The sequence below is a fragment of the Triticum dicoccoides genome, chromosome 7B, assembly GCF_002162155.2.
Source record: "Triticum dicoccoides isolate Atlit2015 ecotype Zavitan chromosome 7B, WEW_v2.0, whole genome shotgun sequence".
Lineage (NCBI taxonomy): Eukaryota > Viridiplantae > Streptophyta > Magnoliopsida > Poales > Poaceae > Triticum > Triticum dicoccoides.
The window spans coordinates 717,259,680-717,277,904 of record NC_041393.1 but is presented as its reverse complement, the minus strand read 5'-3'; the positions used below and the strand labels follow the sequence as shown (position 1 = coordinate 717,277,904).

General features: G+C 50.0%; 1 protein-coding gene across 1 annotated transcript; it reads left to right on the top strand.

The window, feature by feature from the left end:
• The first annotated feature begins 9,340 nt into the window (after positions 1-9,340).
• On the top strand, positions 9,341-9,712 carry LOC119336593. The gene has a single exon (XM_037608642.1). The coding sequence runs from the start codon at positions 9,341-9,343 to the stop codon at positions 9,584-9,586; it is 246 nt and encodes an 81-aa protein (XP_037464539.1). The 3' UTR covers positions 9,587-9,712.
• Positions 9,713-18,225: the final 8,513 nt, after the last annotated feature.

Genomic DNA, 18,225 nt, shown 5'->3' with positions numbered 1-18,225 from the left:
CGGCGACGAGGAGATTCGGGCGGCGCGGGGCAGCGCTCTGGCGAGCGGCGGCGACGACCGGCGACGGGAGGAGGCGCGGGCGGCGGAGGGCGCTGGAGGCGCGGGGCGGCGGACGCGCGGGAGGAGCGGGGCGACGGCGCTTGGGCTCGGGGGCCCGACCCGGGCCTGGCGGGCCGGCGGCCGGGCGCCATGTGGCGGTTGCGGAGTGGCTGCGGGGCGGCGGCGACTTTGTCCGGCGTCGCCCGGATGTGTCCGGCGGCGCGGAGGGGAATTTTTAGGGTTTGGACCCGGGATTAGAGGAGGGGTGCACATATTTATAGGTAGAGGGAGCTAGGAGACTCCAAATGGAGTGCGGTTTTCGCCCACACGATCGTGATCGAATGACCGAGAGCATGGAGGGGGTTTGGATGGGTTATTGGGCCACTTTGGAGGGGTGTTGATCTGCACACAAAAGAGGCTTTTACGGTATCCCGGTTAACCATTGGAGTATCAAATGGATTCCAAATGGCACGAAACTTGACAGGCGGTCTACCGGTGGTGTACCAAGGCCGCATGGCAAACCTCGGTCCGTTCCGAGAACGTTTAACACCCGCTCACAATAAGAGACAAAAGGGGGACGCCGGAGGACATAGGAGTGTCGGATCGCAAAATGGACATCGGGGAAAATGCTCGGATGCATGAGACGAACACATATGCAAAATGAGATGACATGATAAAATGCAACACGCAAGCAAATGACATGGCAACAACAACGAATAGCTGGAAAACACCTGGCGCATTAGATCCGGGGCGTTACAGTGTCATTGCCAGTGCGGCCAATTCCCCGATCGCCATGCAGCTTCCCACGGCCACGTCCAACGGGCAGGCTTCTTGCCCCGTGCCCCAGCACGTGCTAGACTACATCGACGACCTCCGGACCTCCGTGAACCCCATCTTGCCGACGTCGCCCGCTCGCCGCAAGCGGGGCCAGCTACCTCCTAACTTCACGCCGAGGCGCAGTGGACGTATTGCCATGCATGACAAGGGCCTGGAATCCGAGACAAAAGAAAAACGAGTTCTTCTCCGCCGTCTAGATCTCCTCGAGGAGGACGCACCCGTTTCTGCGGCCGTGCTCGAGAAGTACACACGCCTCTTTGACCGTCCTCTCACCGCCGTGGTGGTCCAGGTTTTTGCAGATTTTTATGGATGGCACGTCCCACCCGGACTGTTCGACGTCACGTCCCAGGCTCAACAGAGGCTGGTTGATATCTGATTTCTCTCCCCACCCCGTCCCACCGTGTACCCCCCTTCTTATGGATCAAAACCTTAAAATCATATTCTGGAATGTCCGTGGGCTTAATTGCCGTGCCAAGCATACCGCATTCCGGAATATCATCTCTGGTGCCTCTCCTTCCATCGTGTGCCTCTCTGAGACCAAGCTGGATTTGGTCGCGCCCGAGGTCATCCTTGAGACACTCGGCTCCCTCTTCACCGGCTTCTACTGGCTGCCGGCCGCAAGAACGAGGGGTGGCATTCTTCTCGCGTGGCGACCCGACCTCGTCAACCTCTCAAGCCCCTCCATTGGCACCTACCATGTCTCCGCAGTCATCTCCACCCCATCAGGCGAGCACCCCTGGTGGATCACCGGCGTGTATGGCCCTCAGGCCGACGATGACAAGATGGCTTTCCTCAGTGAGCTCCATGAGCTCCGCGCCACCATGGCCGGGCCCTGGCTGCTCGGGGGAGACTTCAACATGGTCACCGCCTCCGCCTACAAGAACAATGGCTGCATTAACCAGCGAACGACCAATCGTTTCTGGCGCTTCATTGCGGATCACGCCTTGCGCGACATATACATGCATGGTCGCCGCTACACATGGTCTAACGAGCAGCAGAGCCCCACTCTCGTCCACAACGACCGCGTCCTATGGACTACTTCCTGGGCGATGGATCAACCTCACCACTTCCTGCGCTGCCTCGCCTCCGCGGAATCCGATCACTACCCCTTGGTCGTTGATTGTTCCCTCTGCACTCCTAGAAAACAACGCTTCCACTTCGAGCACTTCTGGGTTAAGCTCAATGGTTTCATGCAAACTGTGGACGCGGCATGGCATTCCGCCCCCCCCGACGCTGATCCGTTCCGGTGATTATTTGCGCGCCTCAAAGCTACCACGCGCCAGCTACATAGCTGCGGCTCCCGATCCATCGGACACATCTCCTTCCAACTTGCCACGGCTCGAGAGCTCATCTATCGCTTTGATGTGGCATAGGATCACCGGCCTCTCTCTCCCGCCGAAGCATGGCTCCGGCACGAGCTAAAACGCAAGTACCTTGGTTTGGCCTCACTTGAGCGATCCCTCACGCGTGAGCGCATTCGATTCAGATGGCTGAAGGAGGGCGCCACTAACTCCGCATTTCATAAGATGCACGCCGCTCATAGAAGTCAAAAGAAACGCATCCTCAGCCTGTGGGTGCGCGGCGAAGACATTACCGACGCTGTTGCCATGTCACAGACAGTGTATGAGCACTTCTTGTCCATCCTTGGGGCTGCTACTGCGCGTACTCACTCCATCAGCCTTGACAACATTAACCATGGAAGCTTCGACCTCCTTGAGCTCGACAACCCATTCTCCGAGCTGGAGGTTTGGGAGGCCATCAAGAAGATGCCGACAGGCAAGGCGCCTGGACCAGACGGCTTCACCTCTGAGTTCCTCCAGGCATGTTGGCCCATCATCAAGGCTGACATTTGTGAGGCCTTTGACAAGCTCTACTCCTTGAATGGGAGGGGTTTTCACAAGCTAAATGAGGCCCTGCTGATTTTACTGCCCAAGAAGCCAGATGCTACCGCGCTCTCGGACTACCGGCCCATCAGTCTGATTCGCATCATTGCCAAGATGTTTGGCAAAGTGCTATTGTTGCGTCTCGCTCCGAGGATGGGGGAGATCGTCTTTGCCAACCAGAGCGCATTCATTGCTGGCCGGTGCATGCATGACAACTTTTTGCTGGTTCAATAGATGGCCTGATTCCTCCATACCTCCAAAGCACCGAGAGTTCTCCTCAAGCTCGACATTGCCAAGGCCTTCGATATGGTCTCTTGGCCCTTCCTTCTCGAAGTCCTGGCACATCTCGGCTTTGGCCGGCGTTGGTGTGAGTGGGTATCCATCCTCACGTCCACTGCATCTACTTGTGTCATGATTAATGGCAATCAAGGGCCTCCTGTGGACCACGCCTGCGGGCTTCGTCAGGGGGGTCCGGTCTCGCCCATGCTCTTTGCCATTGTCATCGACACTCTGAACTCCCTCTTCCAGCATGCCGTGTCTGCCGGTGTGCTGCGCCGTCTTACCGAGAGGCACATAGTGTCGAGCATCTCGCTATTCGCCGACGATGTCGTCATCTTCTGTCACCCTGACCCCGTCGAGCTTGCCACCATTCGCGAGCTCCTGCGCGTGTTTGGCGACGCATCCGGTCTGTGCACCAACTTCTCCAAGTGCTCGGCATCCACAATCCGATGCACGGCCGAGGTCAACATCGTGATTGCCACGGAGCTTGCCTGCGCTGTCCAGGGCTTCCCCATCCCTTACCTTGGCCTACCGCTCACCATCCGCAAGTGCCCGACCTCTGCGCTACTCCCTCTGGTTGATCGACTAACCAAGAAGCTCGCCACTTGGAAAGCCTCTCTACTCTCGCGCTCTGAGCGGCTCGCCTTGGTGCGCCACGTGCTCATTGCAATGCTGGTGCACATCCTCCTTGCCATGGCCCTAAACCCCACGATCCTCAAGAAGATCACGAAAGTTGTGCGCAACTTCCTCTGGCATGGCCGCAAGGACGCCGAGCATGGATGCTGCTTCGTCAGCTGGCCAAAGCTCTCCCGGCCACTCGAGTATGGTGGCCTTGCGGTGCGCGATCTCCACCGCACAGGCATCGTCCTTCGCTGCCGCTGGCTCTGGCTACAGGCCACTGACCCCGCGCGGTCATGGAGCCACTTACAACTGCCAGTCGACGAGGAGACATGTTAGTTCTTTCGTGCCTCTACAATCTGGACCATGGGGATGGAACCACATGCCGATTCTGGATAGATCATTGGATCGATGGCTCCTCCGTTGCCGAGATCGCCCCATCCCTGCTCTCCCTCATCTCGCGCCGTCACCGTCGCCAACGTCTTGTCTGCGACGCCCTGCAGAACTCCACCTGGATTGGGGACATCAACGGAACTTTGTGCCCCGTCGCTGCCGTCGAGTATGTCGATCTTTGGCGGCGCATCCAGCTCTCTACCGAGCCTGATAAGCTCACCCGGAGGTGGACAGAGAATGGGAGGTACTCAGCAAACTCCGCCTACCTGGCCATGTTCCGTGGATCAACTACTGCGCCGCACTGGCGCCTCATTTGGCGAGCATGGGCTCCGACCAAGGCCAAATTCTTTCTTTGGCTAGCATTCATGGACCGCTGCTGGACTGCCGAGCGCCGCGCACGCCATGGCCTGCCGCATGATCCCCTCTGCAAACTCTGCAGCCAGGAGTTGGAAACCCTTGATCACCTTCTCGCACGATGCGTGTTCTCCAAGATAACTTGGCACGAGATTTGTCTTGGTGCCGGCTGCCTGTGGCCATCCCAAGCTCGACTGATGGATTCTTCTCCTGGTGGTCCGCAACCAACGGCTCGGCTTCGGCGCACATTCGCAAAGGGATGAACTCCCTCATCATCCTCACCTCCTGGTCCATCTAGAAACACCGAAACGAAGCGTCTTCGACAACGCCCAACCATCCAACAATGATCTAGCCTGCACAATCAAAGATGAAGCTCGTTTGTGGGCTCGTGCTGGGGCCAAAAGGCTTGCAACCATCATTCCTGTAACATAAACAACTTGTTTGCGAGGCTGAGCACCCTCCCCGTCTCTGCTCCTCCCGCACTCTAGTGGTCGCCGTAGCGCGCACGACTACTAGGGCTGCACTCTGTACTTTCTCTCCATTCTATCAATGAAATGATACGCAACCTTGCGTATTCACCAAAAAACTTGTAAATGTTCTTTTGCGACTGAAATGTTATACATGTTCTTGTATCATAGCAAGCGATATTTTTTTGGTTTTGAAACGGTCATGAAAAGCAACCATGGATTTATAGACAACGAAAAAAAAATTGCATCCAACTATGGGAGCTTTATTAAGAGATTAACATCTGATTACAGTACATCAACAAGCGGAGCTAGGAAGCGCGGGCACAACTATAATGACATCACTTTTTATCTGATCCCACTGTTTCTGGTAAAAACCCGCATTGAAACCATCTGGTCCTAGAGCCTTCGATGGTCCCATCCTAACAAAGCCTTTGTCACTCCAGTAACTTTGTGTGGCACATGATGCATTACCGCATCAACCTTCGTATATGAGCCTGAGCAGTACAATATAAAGATCAAATATAAAGTTCTGTGTCTGCACTTGGATTTCATCTTTCTGCTCACACACATACCATCTGAAGCTCACAGACACGTAAATCGACTCTGCGCCTTCCTATCTGCAGCACGCGCGTGAAAGAAGCTGGTGTTCCCGTTGAGCGTTGTCTAGACAACTCACGCTCACAAAGAGACGGCCCCAGGAACAGCGAGTCTGCCCTCTTTTCCCGTACTCCTTGCCTACTTCCTTGATTTTTCATTTTACATCTCCAAACTTCTTGCTCTTCCAGTCCGTAAGGTGAACTTCCAGCCCCAACAAACCTTGCTCTCGCGTACCTCGACGCCAGCCCTCAAGGACAACCATATCCTACGATTCCTCTAGCTGCCAAGCTTCTTCATACTCCCTCCGTTTCTTTTTACTACGCATATAAGATTTGGCCAAAGTCAAACTATACAAAGTTTGACCAAATTTATATAAAAAAATATGAACATCTACAATGCTAAAACTATATAATATGAAAATACGTTTCATGATGCATCTGGTAATATTGATTTTATATTGTGAATGTTTATATTTTTTAATATAAAGTTAGTCAAACTCTACAAAGCTTGACTTTAACCAAACCTTATATGCGGACTAAAAAGAAACGGAGGGAATACATAAAAAGGTGTTGCTTTGGACCTTCGTCTTTTACTAGCCTCCGCAGCTTCACAACTAGCAAACAATGAACAAAGGGAATTTTTTGTTTTTACCACTCTAGATTATGCCAATTTTCCTTATGCCAGATTTTGACATTTTACTTTTGCCACTCTTAGGTTTTTATTATTAACAAAACCCCTCCATTTGCCAGTCAGGGCGACATGAGATCCAAAATATTCAAAATTGTCTAGAATCTCATTAAAATCGCCACTACATAACCATGGTAAATCACTCTGGGTCTTAAGCCACCGACTCAATTCCCAATTAGCTGCCCCCTCGCTTCTCCTAGACTTCACATAGAAACCAGTGAAGCACCAAACTTATGTATCACCTCCAATGTTCTTCACCTTAACGTCAATGTGCTAGTCTGAATAACTTGTCAATGTGACATCAACTCCTTCGACCAAAACAGGGCTAAACCCCCCGCTCAATCCGTCGCTACTCATCGAGTAACACCCCTCAAAGCCAAGCCTCGAGATCAAATCACGTGCTCTTTTCCCTTTGATGTTCGTTTTAGACCAAGACCAAAGCGGGCCCTTCTAGCCTCACGAGATTGTGAATCTATCAAACTGTTCACCGACTCAGTGGAGGCATTCTCTTCACTCTGACGCTTCTTATTAAACGTTTCCTGGTCCAATATCATCAAAGCTCCCTTCTGCTGACCACTACCCTGATCGGTATGGTTCTTATCCAAATTAATTTTCCGCGGTGTGAAACTAAGTGGGTGGCCGATTATATTCATCTCCCCCCGCTGCGGTGGGACACATCAGTTCAGCATGACCCGGCAAACTGCACGAAAACAGATGTACAAAAGGTTTTCGTACTGAATATCAAACAAGTCCACCCCTTTTGTTTTTGCTGATTCAATTTGCACCCATCGCATGAGTGGTTCTTTCACACTGATCCACACACAGAGTCCGCGAACAGGAATTCCATGCATAACCACGCGCCGCATCCAAATGCACCACGTCCCTAACCATGTCAACAATCTTACTAGGCCATGTAGGGCATAACAGATTAAAGGGGAGATTAACCACTCAAGACCAAATTTCCAGGCGATCAAATTTCTACTCTGACGATCACGAGCGAATGTTGAAGATCTCCAAAACCACACAATGATTTCCCAAAGACCATGGGCCGCCATCCCAGATCCGATCTATGTCCCTCTTGTTCTCAAAACTTGCCACAAAAACATTGTCACCCATCGATCTAAAGTTCAGACCTTTTGGGTTGCCCCAAGCAGCGCGAAGAGCCACTGCAATTGTGTTAACATGCACAATTTTATGGTACAACACTTTGCCTAGCAATGCCCAGAGTTGCTCCTCGGACTCATTGACTTCATCATCAATCACCAGCTTCACCTTTTCTTTATCAGTTAGATCGCATCTCTTCCACTTGCTCCTTCTCCTTGTTCGCATCTTGCATGCTTGTACTTGAACTCGCCATTGTCACCTGGCCTCCCACCACCACCAAGGGTGGGCAGGAGGAAACTATCTAGCACCATACAGACATTGCACTTGTGAAAATTATCTGTGATGTGATCCACCTCCTTTCTGCATGCTGCTCCGACGACCGGTGGTGGAGAGGGGAATCTCGGTGCCTCCACTCCGGTTAGTAGTTTATGTTAGAGTTTTTTAGTCCTCGCAGGTGTGGCGCTCAGACGGATGGCAACGCTTCTTTTTCGAGTTTGTCTTCTGGGCCACGATTCTCGAGTTCGTCCATCCGGATGTAGTCGATGGAGCTCCGACGTAGATTCTTTCCGTCTCCTTGGGGCAAGTGAGGTTATGGTTTCTCGTCCTATGGCGAGATTTGGTGGTAGATACTTCAGATCTACTCAAGTGTTCAACGACGACGACGACTAAGGCTCCAGGACACTGGTCCTTAGGGACACGTGCACGAAGACTTCTCGGCTATCATCGACAAGGTCAAACCTGCTCCGATAGGGGATCGACGACGGCGGCGCACCGGCGCCTTGTTTTGGCGGCACTAGTGGTCGTTCGGTGATCTCGGAATCTTGATGTAGTGCTTTGTTTTTTTTGATGAACTTTGATAATATATCTGGATCATTTTGGTTAAAAAAATAGGGTGGGCAGGGACACCAGAAGATGGAGACGCGACTGAGAGACTGGAAAATCGGGGCGTCTGGAGGGAGCGTCACGGGGCTTGACCTGGCCAGCAATCGCACGCTCGATATAGTACTGTACAAATGTAGTGGAGTAGCATTGATTAGTCCCGCACCCTCTCTCGAAGAAAAATGATTAGTCCCGCACGAAAAACTGGACCGGTTCCTTTCCGTCCGTGGCGGCTGAACGTCATGTCACCTTGCTAGCTCTACCCGAACCCCACCGGACAACGGGGCTATAAAGCCGGCGCCACCATTGACACGCACATTCCACACTCAGCCAGCTCAGGGGGGACACGGTCCGGGCCGATCCGGTCCCTGACCGAGCCATCCTTTGGACCGGCCGTCGGCGGTCCGGACCGGACCGGACCGAGCAGGGTCACGGTCCTGTTTCCAGGGACTGGACCGGCAGGGACGAAGCCCGAGCCGGACCGAGCGGCTCGTTTGGACCGGCCAGAGTTCACGCCAGAGCACGCGCTGGAGCATGGCGACGCGGGGAGGGCGCTGGAGGCAGCGGGGCTCGTCGTGGAGATGTCAGGCAGCTTTGGAAGTTCCAGAGGGAGATAGAGGAGCCAAGATCACCAGAGCGAGCTCATCGGCGACGAATTTGGCACGACAGCCGATGGACGGAGATGAAAAAGACGATGCCCGATGCGGCGATGCAGGACCTCCCACGTCGTGTTCGTTGATGTATACGATAGATCCGAGTGAGGCGCATCTAGTGGACATATTTCCCGGGGCCAGCGAGTCCAGGGGCCGTGCTGACGACGGCCCCCGCGGCGGCGGACATGAACGGCGACATTTTCTTCAGCCCCCGCCGTGCCTGGGCCGCCACGCCCCCGCCACACCCTCGCCACGCCCCACCACGCGCCCGCCACGCTCTCGCCATGCCCCGGCCACGCTCTCGCCATGCCCTCGCCACGTTCTTCGGTCCGCTCGGTCGGCTCGGTTAAAGCCCGGACCAGACCGAAGTTTTGTCGGGCTGGATTCCTAAGCTCGGACCGGCCGATTTTTTCAGCGGGTCAGGACCGAGCCGGCCCGAGCCGAGCGGGCCACGAGCCGGACCGCGGGACCGGACCGGACCGTGTCGTCCACCCTGACAGCCAGCACAGCAAGCAAGTTCAGGCTGAACCGTCGGAGGTCGATCGACCAAATGGCTTTGGCGCCGGTGGAGTTCCTGGGCGCGAGGGACGGCAGGGAGGCGCTCTACTACGCCATCATACTGTGGCTGTCCGTCATGTCGTGGATCATCTTCACCTGTGACGGCGGCGGGACGAGGAGGAAGGGCCGTCGGGGCAGCCGGGACACCAAGGTCTTTGTCGGCGCCGAGCGCCTCTGCGACGGCACCAGGCCCAACTGCAGCGGCGGCTACGGCCTCTGCGGCTCCTGCGTCAACTAGCCTGGCCGAGCCGCCGGCGTCTGCCTAGTTTGGGCTTTTGGTTGGTAACTTGAATCGATTCGTGTAATTGGGCGTCAAAAGTACATATCCTCTATTTATGAGGTGGTTTGGTGAAGATCGATCGAACTCGTCTTCTCTTCTCCGGGGAACTTCTTCTTTTTTTCAATAAAGGGCGACTTTATTATCTTAAAATGTAGCATCAAGCGGATACAAAACATTATGAGTAACACCCGGCCTCTGCATAAGTAAGATGCACACAGTCAAATCCAGAAGTCTGACAAAAATTGATGAATAAAAATTGACAAATCGACAACAGTGGAGTCCTTTAGACCGACACTCTGCGTATGTCGTAGAAGGTGGTGGATCGATCCGTAGGTTATGCTGCCACCCATGTTGGGAAAAAACCTTCGTAGCCACCTGCTCCAATCGCGTACACACCATCATGAACAGCGGTTGGCACTCCGGCCGTTGTAGCATAGACCACATACGTAGCGAGTGCGTACACCGGAAAATAACCTGTAGAGGCGAAGCATTTTTATCATTAAAAGCCAAATCATTTCTACATAGCCAAAGCGACCAAATTAAGGCATACGCTCCCACCCTTATTAGCGTTTTGAACCTATTTGTAATACCGTCCAACCAATGACCAAAAATATTGGCAACACTTGTGGGTGGGTACAAATTTGATGCTATTTGGATGACTGACCACGTAGAACGTGCAAACTTGCATTGGAAAAAGAGGTGTTTGATTGTCTCGTCATGAGTACAAAAAGAACACTTCTTACTCCCTCGTCAGTTTCGCCGTGCGAGGTTGTCTTTGGTTAACACAACTCCCCTAGGGAGATACCACATGAAGATTTTCACTTTTAGTGGAATTTTAGACTTCCAAATTTTCTTATTATTACTCGTTGGTACCTCAGATTGCATGAGTGCACGGTACATAGAGTCTACTGTGAAAGACCCTGATGTAGTAAGGTTCCAGTGATCCATGATTGATGAGATGAACTAGTATGCAAAAGGAGTACGTCCGTCGCTCTGCGGCGTGCTGCCCTTTGCTGTGGTTCAACGGGAACGTCTCCTCCCACTAAATGCGCATTGCCGGAAATTCTGAAATAAATGCGAGCACCAGGATTTGAACTATGGTAGACTGGGGATAGCACAGTCCCTCTAACCATCTAATCACATGTTGGTTCACACATAATGTGTTTTTGGATATAGAATTATAGACGCCCTCACTGAGTTTTAGAGAAAACTGTCTAAAAATCCTTAAGTTTTGTGATCCATTGTCTGGATTTTTTTCCTAGTTGAGATTCAAACCTTATACATCGTGTACATCGCGAGGACAGATGAGAGGCTACTGCTGCTGGAGATGAAGTGTCATGGACTTAACCTTGCCTCGAGGTTCTGTCCTCATAGGGATGGGAGGACAAAACTTAACCAAAGACTTGGACTATATGTCTCAGCTAATGCATGGAAAAGGAAGGCTTAATCAAATATTTGGACTGTACTATGTCCTGATGACAAATGGATAGAAGGACAAGGCTTAATCAAAGACTTGAACTATACTCCCTCCGTTCCACTATATAAGGAGTATTTGTTTTTTTATATATATAATTCCATAATGTCAGGTGAATTTGTTCTAATTCCTAGTAACTCCGATCTTGGCCCTTCAGAAAAGGAAAGTATCTCTTCTTGTAGAGAAAGAAAAGAAAATTATCTCTCCCGATTGCGTGTGTCTCTTCCTTACCACAAAGGTAATTTTGTACTAAATAATCCATAGTTATGCGTCTTGGTCACCGTGCTAAAAATAATACATCTTAGATAAAGAAAATGAAGGGAGTATGTATCAACCCATAGATTGAAGGGCAAGTCTTAATATCAGACATGGTACGTATTATGTTGAGGATGAAATGACATGACTTAATCAAAGACTTGGACCATATGTCTCAACCAATGGGTAGAAGGGCAAGTCTTTTAAGCCAAGACTTATACGATGCCTCAACCAATGCATGTAAGGTTATGTGAACACTTGGACTATGTTTCTAGTCGCACCGCTGAGATGTGGGTTAGACGGGAAGAACTTTATTCTATCTTTAGGAAGACGTCACCGCTTCGCTTTTTTGAATATGACACAAGCCCTAAACAAATTTTGAAAAAAAAAACCATTAAACAAAGTAGGAGCCCTTCCACACGGAAGGGCTTAGATCCACCACGCCTCCATGGCCCTAAGACCACATGAGGCTGGCAAATTGGCGGCGACGTCAGCGGGAGGCAGGGAAACCCTATTTGCCGTAGTCACTCGTGGGGAGAAGGAAGAAAACTTTAAGCACCAAACTTGGGTTTTAAACACAATCAAACACCATTTCCCATGATAATGATAATCATAGGAATTAAAAAGACTAAAATATTCAATTTCATAAATCATTAGAAAAATATTTTTTAGGAGAATACATCTTGAATATACTTGAAACTATATTTTAGTGAGGAAAAACTTATAGTGAGAAAAAACTTATAGTACGGGATTGCTAAATCTCAGTCGACTAAGATTTAACTAAATCTCAGTCGATACTATATTTGTGAGATCTTACGTGAAGATTCGTGTAAAATTTTCTTTTAGATTTTTTTATATGTTATGTCAGTTGACAAAGACTTAAGCCTAAGAGCATCTCCAATAGATGATCCAAATGTAAAAATAACTAACTTTTGGACCGTCTGAGACCAAAAACGCACCTCCAACAGACGGTCCATATGTAAAAAAATTGGACCGCGGCCTCCGCGTAATGTAAATACAACACATTGCGGTGCAAATTTACATCACGAGGTGCATCTAGTCCAAAACTAGCCGCCGCTCGTGAACGCCCAACCGGCAGTTCCTTTCTTTTCCCGCCCGCCCGCGACCTCCTGCCCGTCCGCTGCCGCCCCGCCGCCTCCACACCCCGCCGCCGCCCCGCTGCTGTTGGGGATCATTGCAGAAATTAAAAATTTTCTACGCATCACCAAGATCAATCTATGGAGTAACTAGCAACGAGAGAGAGGGGAGTGCATCTTCATACCCTTGAAGATGGCGAGACGGAAGTGTTGCAAGAACGTGGATGAAGGAGTCATACTCGAAGCGATTCAGATCACGGTGGATTCCGATCTTAGCGCCGAACAACGGCACCTCCGCGTTCAACACATGTGCAACCCGGTGACGTCTCCCGCACCTTGATCCAGCAAGGATGAGGGAGAGGTTGAGGAAGAAGGCTCCAACAGCAGCATGATGGCGTGGTGATGATGGAGTGGCAGTTCTCCGGCAGGGCTTCGCCAAGCTCTTGTGGAGGAGGAGAGGTGTTGGGGAGGGGAGGGGCTGCGCCTTGGATGTTGTGATGCAGCCCTCCCCTCGCCTCTCTATTTATAGGAGAAGGGGGAAGGGGGGCCGGCCCCTCTAGATGGGATCTAGAGGGGGGCGGTGGCCAAGGGGGGAGGGGGCTTGCCCCCCAAGCAAGGGAGGCGCCCCCCTTAGGGCCCCCCCCCCAACCCTAGGCGCATGGGCCCTAGGGGGGGGGTGGTGCCCATACCTCCAAGGGGCTGGTTCCCTTCCCTCTACAGCCCATGAGGCCCTTCGGGACAGGTGGCCCCTCCCGGTGGACTCCCGGAACCCCTCCGGTGGCCCCGGTACAATACCGGTATGCCCCCGAATATTTCCGGTGACCGTATGACAACTTCCCATATATATCTTCACCTTCGGACCATTCCGGAACTCCTCATGACGTCCATGATCTCATCCAGGACTCCGAACAACATTCCGTAATCACATACAAATCTTCCTAATAACCGTAGCGTCATCGAACCTTAAGTGTGTAGACCCTACGGGTTCGGCAATCACGTAGACATGACCGAGACAGCTCTCCGGCCAATAACCAACAGCGGGATCTGGATACCCATTTTGGCTCCCACATGTTCCACGATGATCTCATTGGATGAACCACGATGTCGAGGATTCAAGTAATCCCGTATACAATTCCCTTTGTCAATCGGTACGTTACTTGCCCGAGATTCGATCGTCGGTATCCCAATACCTCGTTCAATCTCGTTATCGGCAAGTCACTTTACTCGTTCCATAATGCATGATCCCGTGACTAACCACTTAGTCACATTGAGCTCATTAAGATGATGCATTACCGAGTGGGCCCAGAGATACCTCTCCGTCATATGGAGTGAAAAATCCCAGTCTCGATTCGTGCCAACCCAACAGACACTTTCGGAGATACCTGCAGTGCACCTTTATAGTCACCCAGTTACGTTGTGACGTTTGGTACACCCAAAGCACTCTTACGGTATCCGGGAGTTACACAATCTCATGGTCTACGGAAGTGATACTTGACATTAGAAAAACTTTAGCAGACGGACTACACGATCTTGTGCTATGCTTAGTATTGGGTCTTGTCCATCACATCATTCTCCTAATGATGTGATCTCGTTATCAATGACATCCAATGTCCATAGTCAAGAAACCATGACCATCTGTTGATCAACGAGCTAGTCAACTAGAGGCTCACTAGGGACATGTTGTGGTCTATGTATTCACACATGTATCACAGTTTCCGGTTAATACAATTATTGCATGAACAATAGACAATTATCATGAACAAGGAAATATAATAATAATCATTTTATTATTGCCTCTAGGGCATATTTCCAACAGTCTCCCACTTGCACTAGAGTCAATAATCTAGTTACACTGTGATGAATCGAACACCCATAGAGTTCTGGTGTTGATCATGTTTTGCTCGCGGAAGAGGTTTAGTCAACAGATCTGCGACATTCAGATCTGTATGCACTTTGCAAATATCTATGTCTCCATCTTGAACACTTTCACGAATGGAGTTGAAGTGATGCTTGATGTGCCTGGTCTTCTTGTGAAACCTGGGCTCCTTGGCAAGGGCAATGGCTCCAGTGTTGTCACATAAGAGAGTCATCGGCCCCGACGCATTGGGAATAACTCCTAGGTCGGTAATGAACTCCTTCATCCAGATTGCTTCATGTGCTACCTCCGAGGCTGCCATGTACTCCGCTTCACATGTAGATCCCGCCACGACGCTTTGCTTGCTGCTGCACCATCTTACTGCCCCACCATTCAAAATATACACGTATCCGGTTTGTGACTTGGAGTCATCCAGATCTGTATCGAAGCTAGCATCGACGTAACCCTTTACGACGAGTTCTTCGTCACCTCCATAAACGAGAAACATATCCTTAGTCCTTTTCAGGTACTTCAGGATATTCTTGACCGCTGTCCAGTGTTACATGCCGGGATTACTTTGGTACCTTGCTACTAAACTTACGGAAAGGTTTACATCAGGTCTGGTACACAGCATGGCATACATAATAGACCCTATGGTCGAGGCATAGGGGATGGCACTCATCTTTTCTCTATCTTCTGTCGTGGTCGGGCATTGAGCCGAGCTCAATTTCACACCTTGCAACACAGGCAAGAACCCCTTCTTGGACTTATCCATATTGAACTTCTTCAATATCTTATCAAGGTATGTGCTTTGTGAAAGACCTATGAGGCGTCTTGATCTATCTCTATAGATCTTGATGCCTAATATATAAGCAGCTTCTCCAAGGTCCTTCATTGAAAAACACTTATTCAAGTAGGCCTTTATGCTGTCCAAAAGTTGTATATCATTTCCCATCAAAAGTATGTCATCCACATATAATATGAGAAATGCTACAGAGCTCCCACTCACTTTCTTGTAAACGCAGGCTTCTCCATAAGTCTGCATAAACCCAAACGCTTTGATCAAAGCGAATGTTCCAACTCCGAGATGCTTGCACCAGCCCATAGATGGATCGCTGGAGCTTGCATACCTTGTTAGCATTCTTAGGATCGACAAAACCTTCCGGATGCATCATATACAATTCTTCCTTAAGATAGCCGCTAAGGAATGCCGTTTTGACGTCCATTTGCCATATCTCATAATCATAGTATGCGGCAATTGCTAACATGATTCGGACGGACTTCAGCTTCGCTACAGGAGAGAAAGTATCATCGTAGTCAACCCCTTGAACTTGTCGATAACCCTTAGCGACAAGTCGAGCTTTATAGATGGTAACATTACCATCCGCATCCGTCTTCTTCTTAAAGATCCATTTATTTTCTATCGCTCGCCGATCATCAGTCAAGTCTGTCAAAGTCCATACTTTGTTTTCTTACATGGATCCTATCTTGGATTGCATGGCTTCAAGCCATTTGTTGGAGTCTGGGCCTGCCATCGCTTCTTCATAGTTCGAAGGTTCACCGTTGTCTAACAACATGATTTCCTGGACAGGGTTGCCATACCATTCTGGTGTGGAACGTGTCCTTGTGGACCTACGAAGTTCAGTAGCAACTTGATCCGAAGTACCTTGATCATCATCATTAACTTCCTCTCTAGTTGGTGCAGGCACCATAGGAACATCTTCCTGAGCTGCGCTACTTTTCGGTTCAAGAGGTAGTACTTCATCAAGTTCCACTTTCCTCCCACTTACTTCTTTCGAGAGAAACTCTTTCTCGAGAAAGGACCCATTCTTGGCAACAAAGATCTTGCCTTCGGATCTAAGGTAGAAGGTATACCCAATGGTTTCCTTAGGGTATCCTATGAAGACACATTTTTCCGACTTGGGTTCGAGCTTTTCAGGTTGATGTTTCTTGACATAAGCATCGCATCCCCAAACTTCTAGAAATGACAACTTAGGTTTCTTTCCAAACCATAATTCATACGGTGTTGTCTCAACGGATTTAGACGGTGCCCTATTTAAAGTGAATGTAGCTGTCTCTAAAGCGTATCACCAAAATGATAGCGGTAAATCGGTAAGAGACATCATAGACCGCACCATATCCAATAGAGTGCGATTACGATGTTCGGACACACCGTTACACTGAGGTGTTCCAGGCAGCGTGAGTTGTGAAACAATTCCACATTTCCTTAAGTGCGTACCAAACTCATGACTTAAATATTCTCCCCCACGATCTGATCGTAAGAACTTCATTTTTCTGTCACGTTGATTCTCTACCTCATTCTGAAATTCCTTGAACTTTTCAAAGGTCTCAGACTTGTGTTTCATTAAGTAGACATACCCATATCCACTTAAGTCATCAGTGAGGGTGATAACATAACGATAGCCACCGTGAGCCTCAACGCTCATTTGACCGCACACATCAGTATGTATAATTTCCAATAAGTTGGTTGCTCGCTCCATTGTTCCGGAGAACGGAGTCTTGGTCATTTTGCCCATGAGGCATGGTTCGCACGTGTCAAATGATTCGTAATCAAGAGACTCCAAAAGTCCATCTGCATGGAGCTTCTTCATGCGTTTGACACCAATGTGACTAAGGCGGCAGTGCCATAGGTATGTGGGACTATCATTATCAATCTTACATCCTTTGGTATTCACACTATGAATATGTGTAACATCACGTTCAAGATTCATTAAGAATAAACCATTGACCAGCAGGGCATGACCATAAAACATATCTCTCATATAAATAGAACAACCATTATTCTCGGATTTAAATGAGTAGCCATCTCGTATCAAACGAGATCCAGATACAATGTTCATGCTCAAAGCTGGCACTAAATAACAATTATTGAGGTTTAAAACTAATCCCGTAGGTAAATGTAGAGGTAGCGCGCCGACGGCGATCACATCGACCTTGGAACCATTCCCGACGCGCATCATCACCTCGTCCTTCGCCAGTCTCCGCTTATTCCGCATCTCCTGTTTTGAGTTACAAATATGAGCAACCGCACCGGTATCAAATACCCAGGAGCTACTACGAGTACTGGTAAGGTACACATCAATAACATGTATATCACATATACCTTTGGTGTTGCCGGCCTTCTTATCCGCTAAGTACTTGGGGCAGTTCCGCTTCCAGTGACCATTTCCCTTGCAATAAAAGCACTCAGTCTCAGGTTTGGGTCCGTGCTTTGGCTTCTTCCCGGCAACTGGCTTACGGGGCACGGCAACTCCCTTGCCATCCTTCTTGAAGTTTTTCTTACCCTTGCCTTTCTTGAAACTAGTGGTTTTATTGACCATCAACACTTGATGTTCCTTTTTGATCTCCACCTCCGCTGATTTCAGCATTGAAAATACCTCAGGAATGGTTTTCACCATCCCCTACATATTGTAGTTCATCACAAAGCTCTTGTAGCTAGGTGGGAGCGACTGAAGGATTTTGTCAATGACCGCCTCAGGAATGGTTATCAATGACATCCAATGTCCATAGTCAGGAAACCATGACCATCTGTTGATCAACGAGCTAGTCAACTAGAGGCTCACTAGGGACATGTTGTGGTCTATGCATTCACACATGTATCACGGTTTCCGGTTAATACAATTATAGCATGAACAATAGACAATTATCATGAACAAGGAAATATAATAATAATCATTTTATTGTTGCCTCTAGGGCATATTTCCAACAGCCGCACGCCGCCCGCATCAGATCCGGCCCCGCCCCGCCCCCCACCATTGTTTCCACGCTGCTCCGCCGCTCGCCGCCGCGGATCCGGCCGCGGCCGCAGCGCCTCCGCCGCCCCGTGCGCCGCAGCTCTGACCCGCCGCAGCTCCGCCCGGCCCCCGACCGCCCGTCGTAGCTCTGACCCACCCTT

Bases quoted from the DNA above. Each gene is read 5' to 3' on its own strand.
- LOC119336593 (XM_037608642.1), top strand. From the start codon at position 9,341: ATGGCTTTGGCGCCGGTGGAGTTCCTGGGCGCGAGGGACGGCAGGGAG.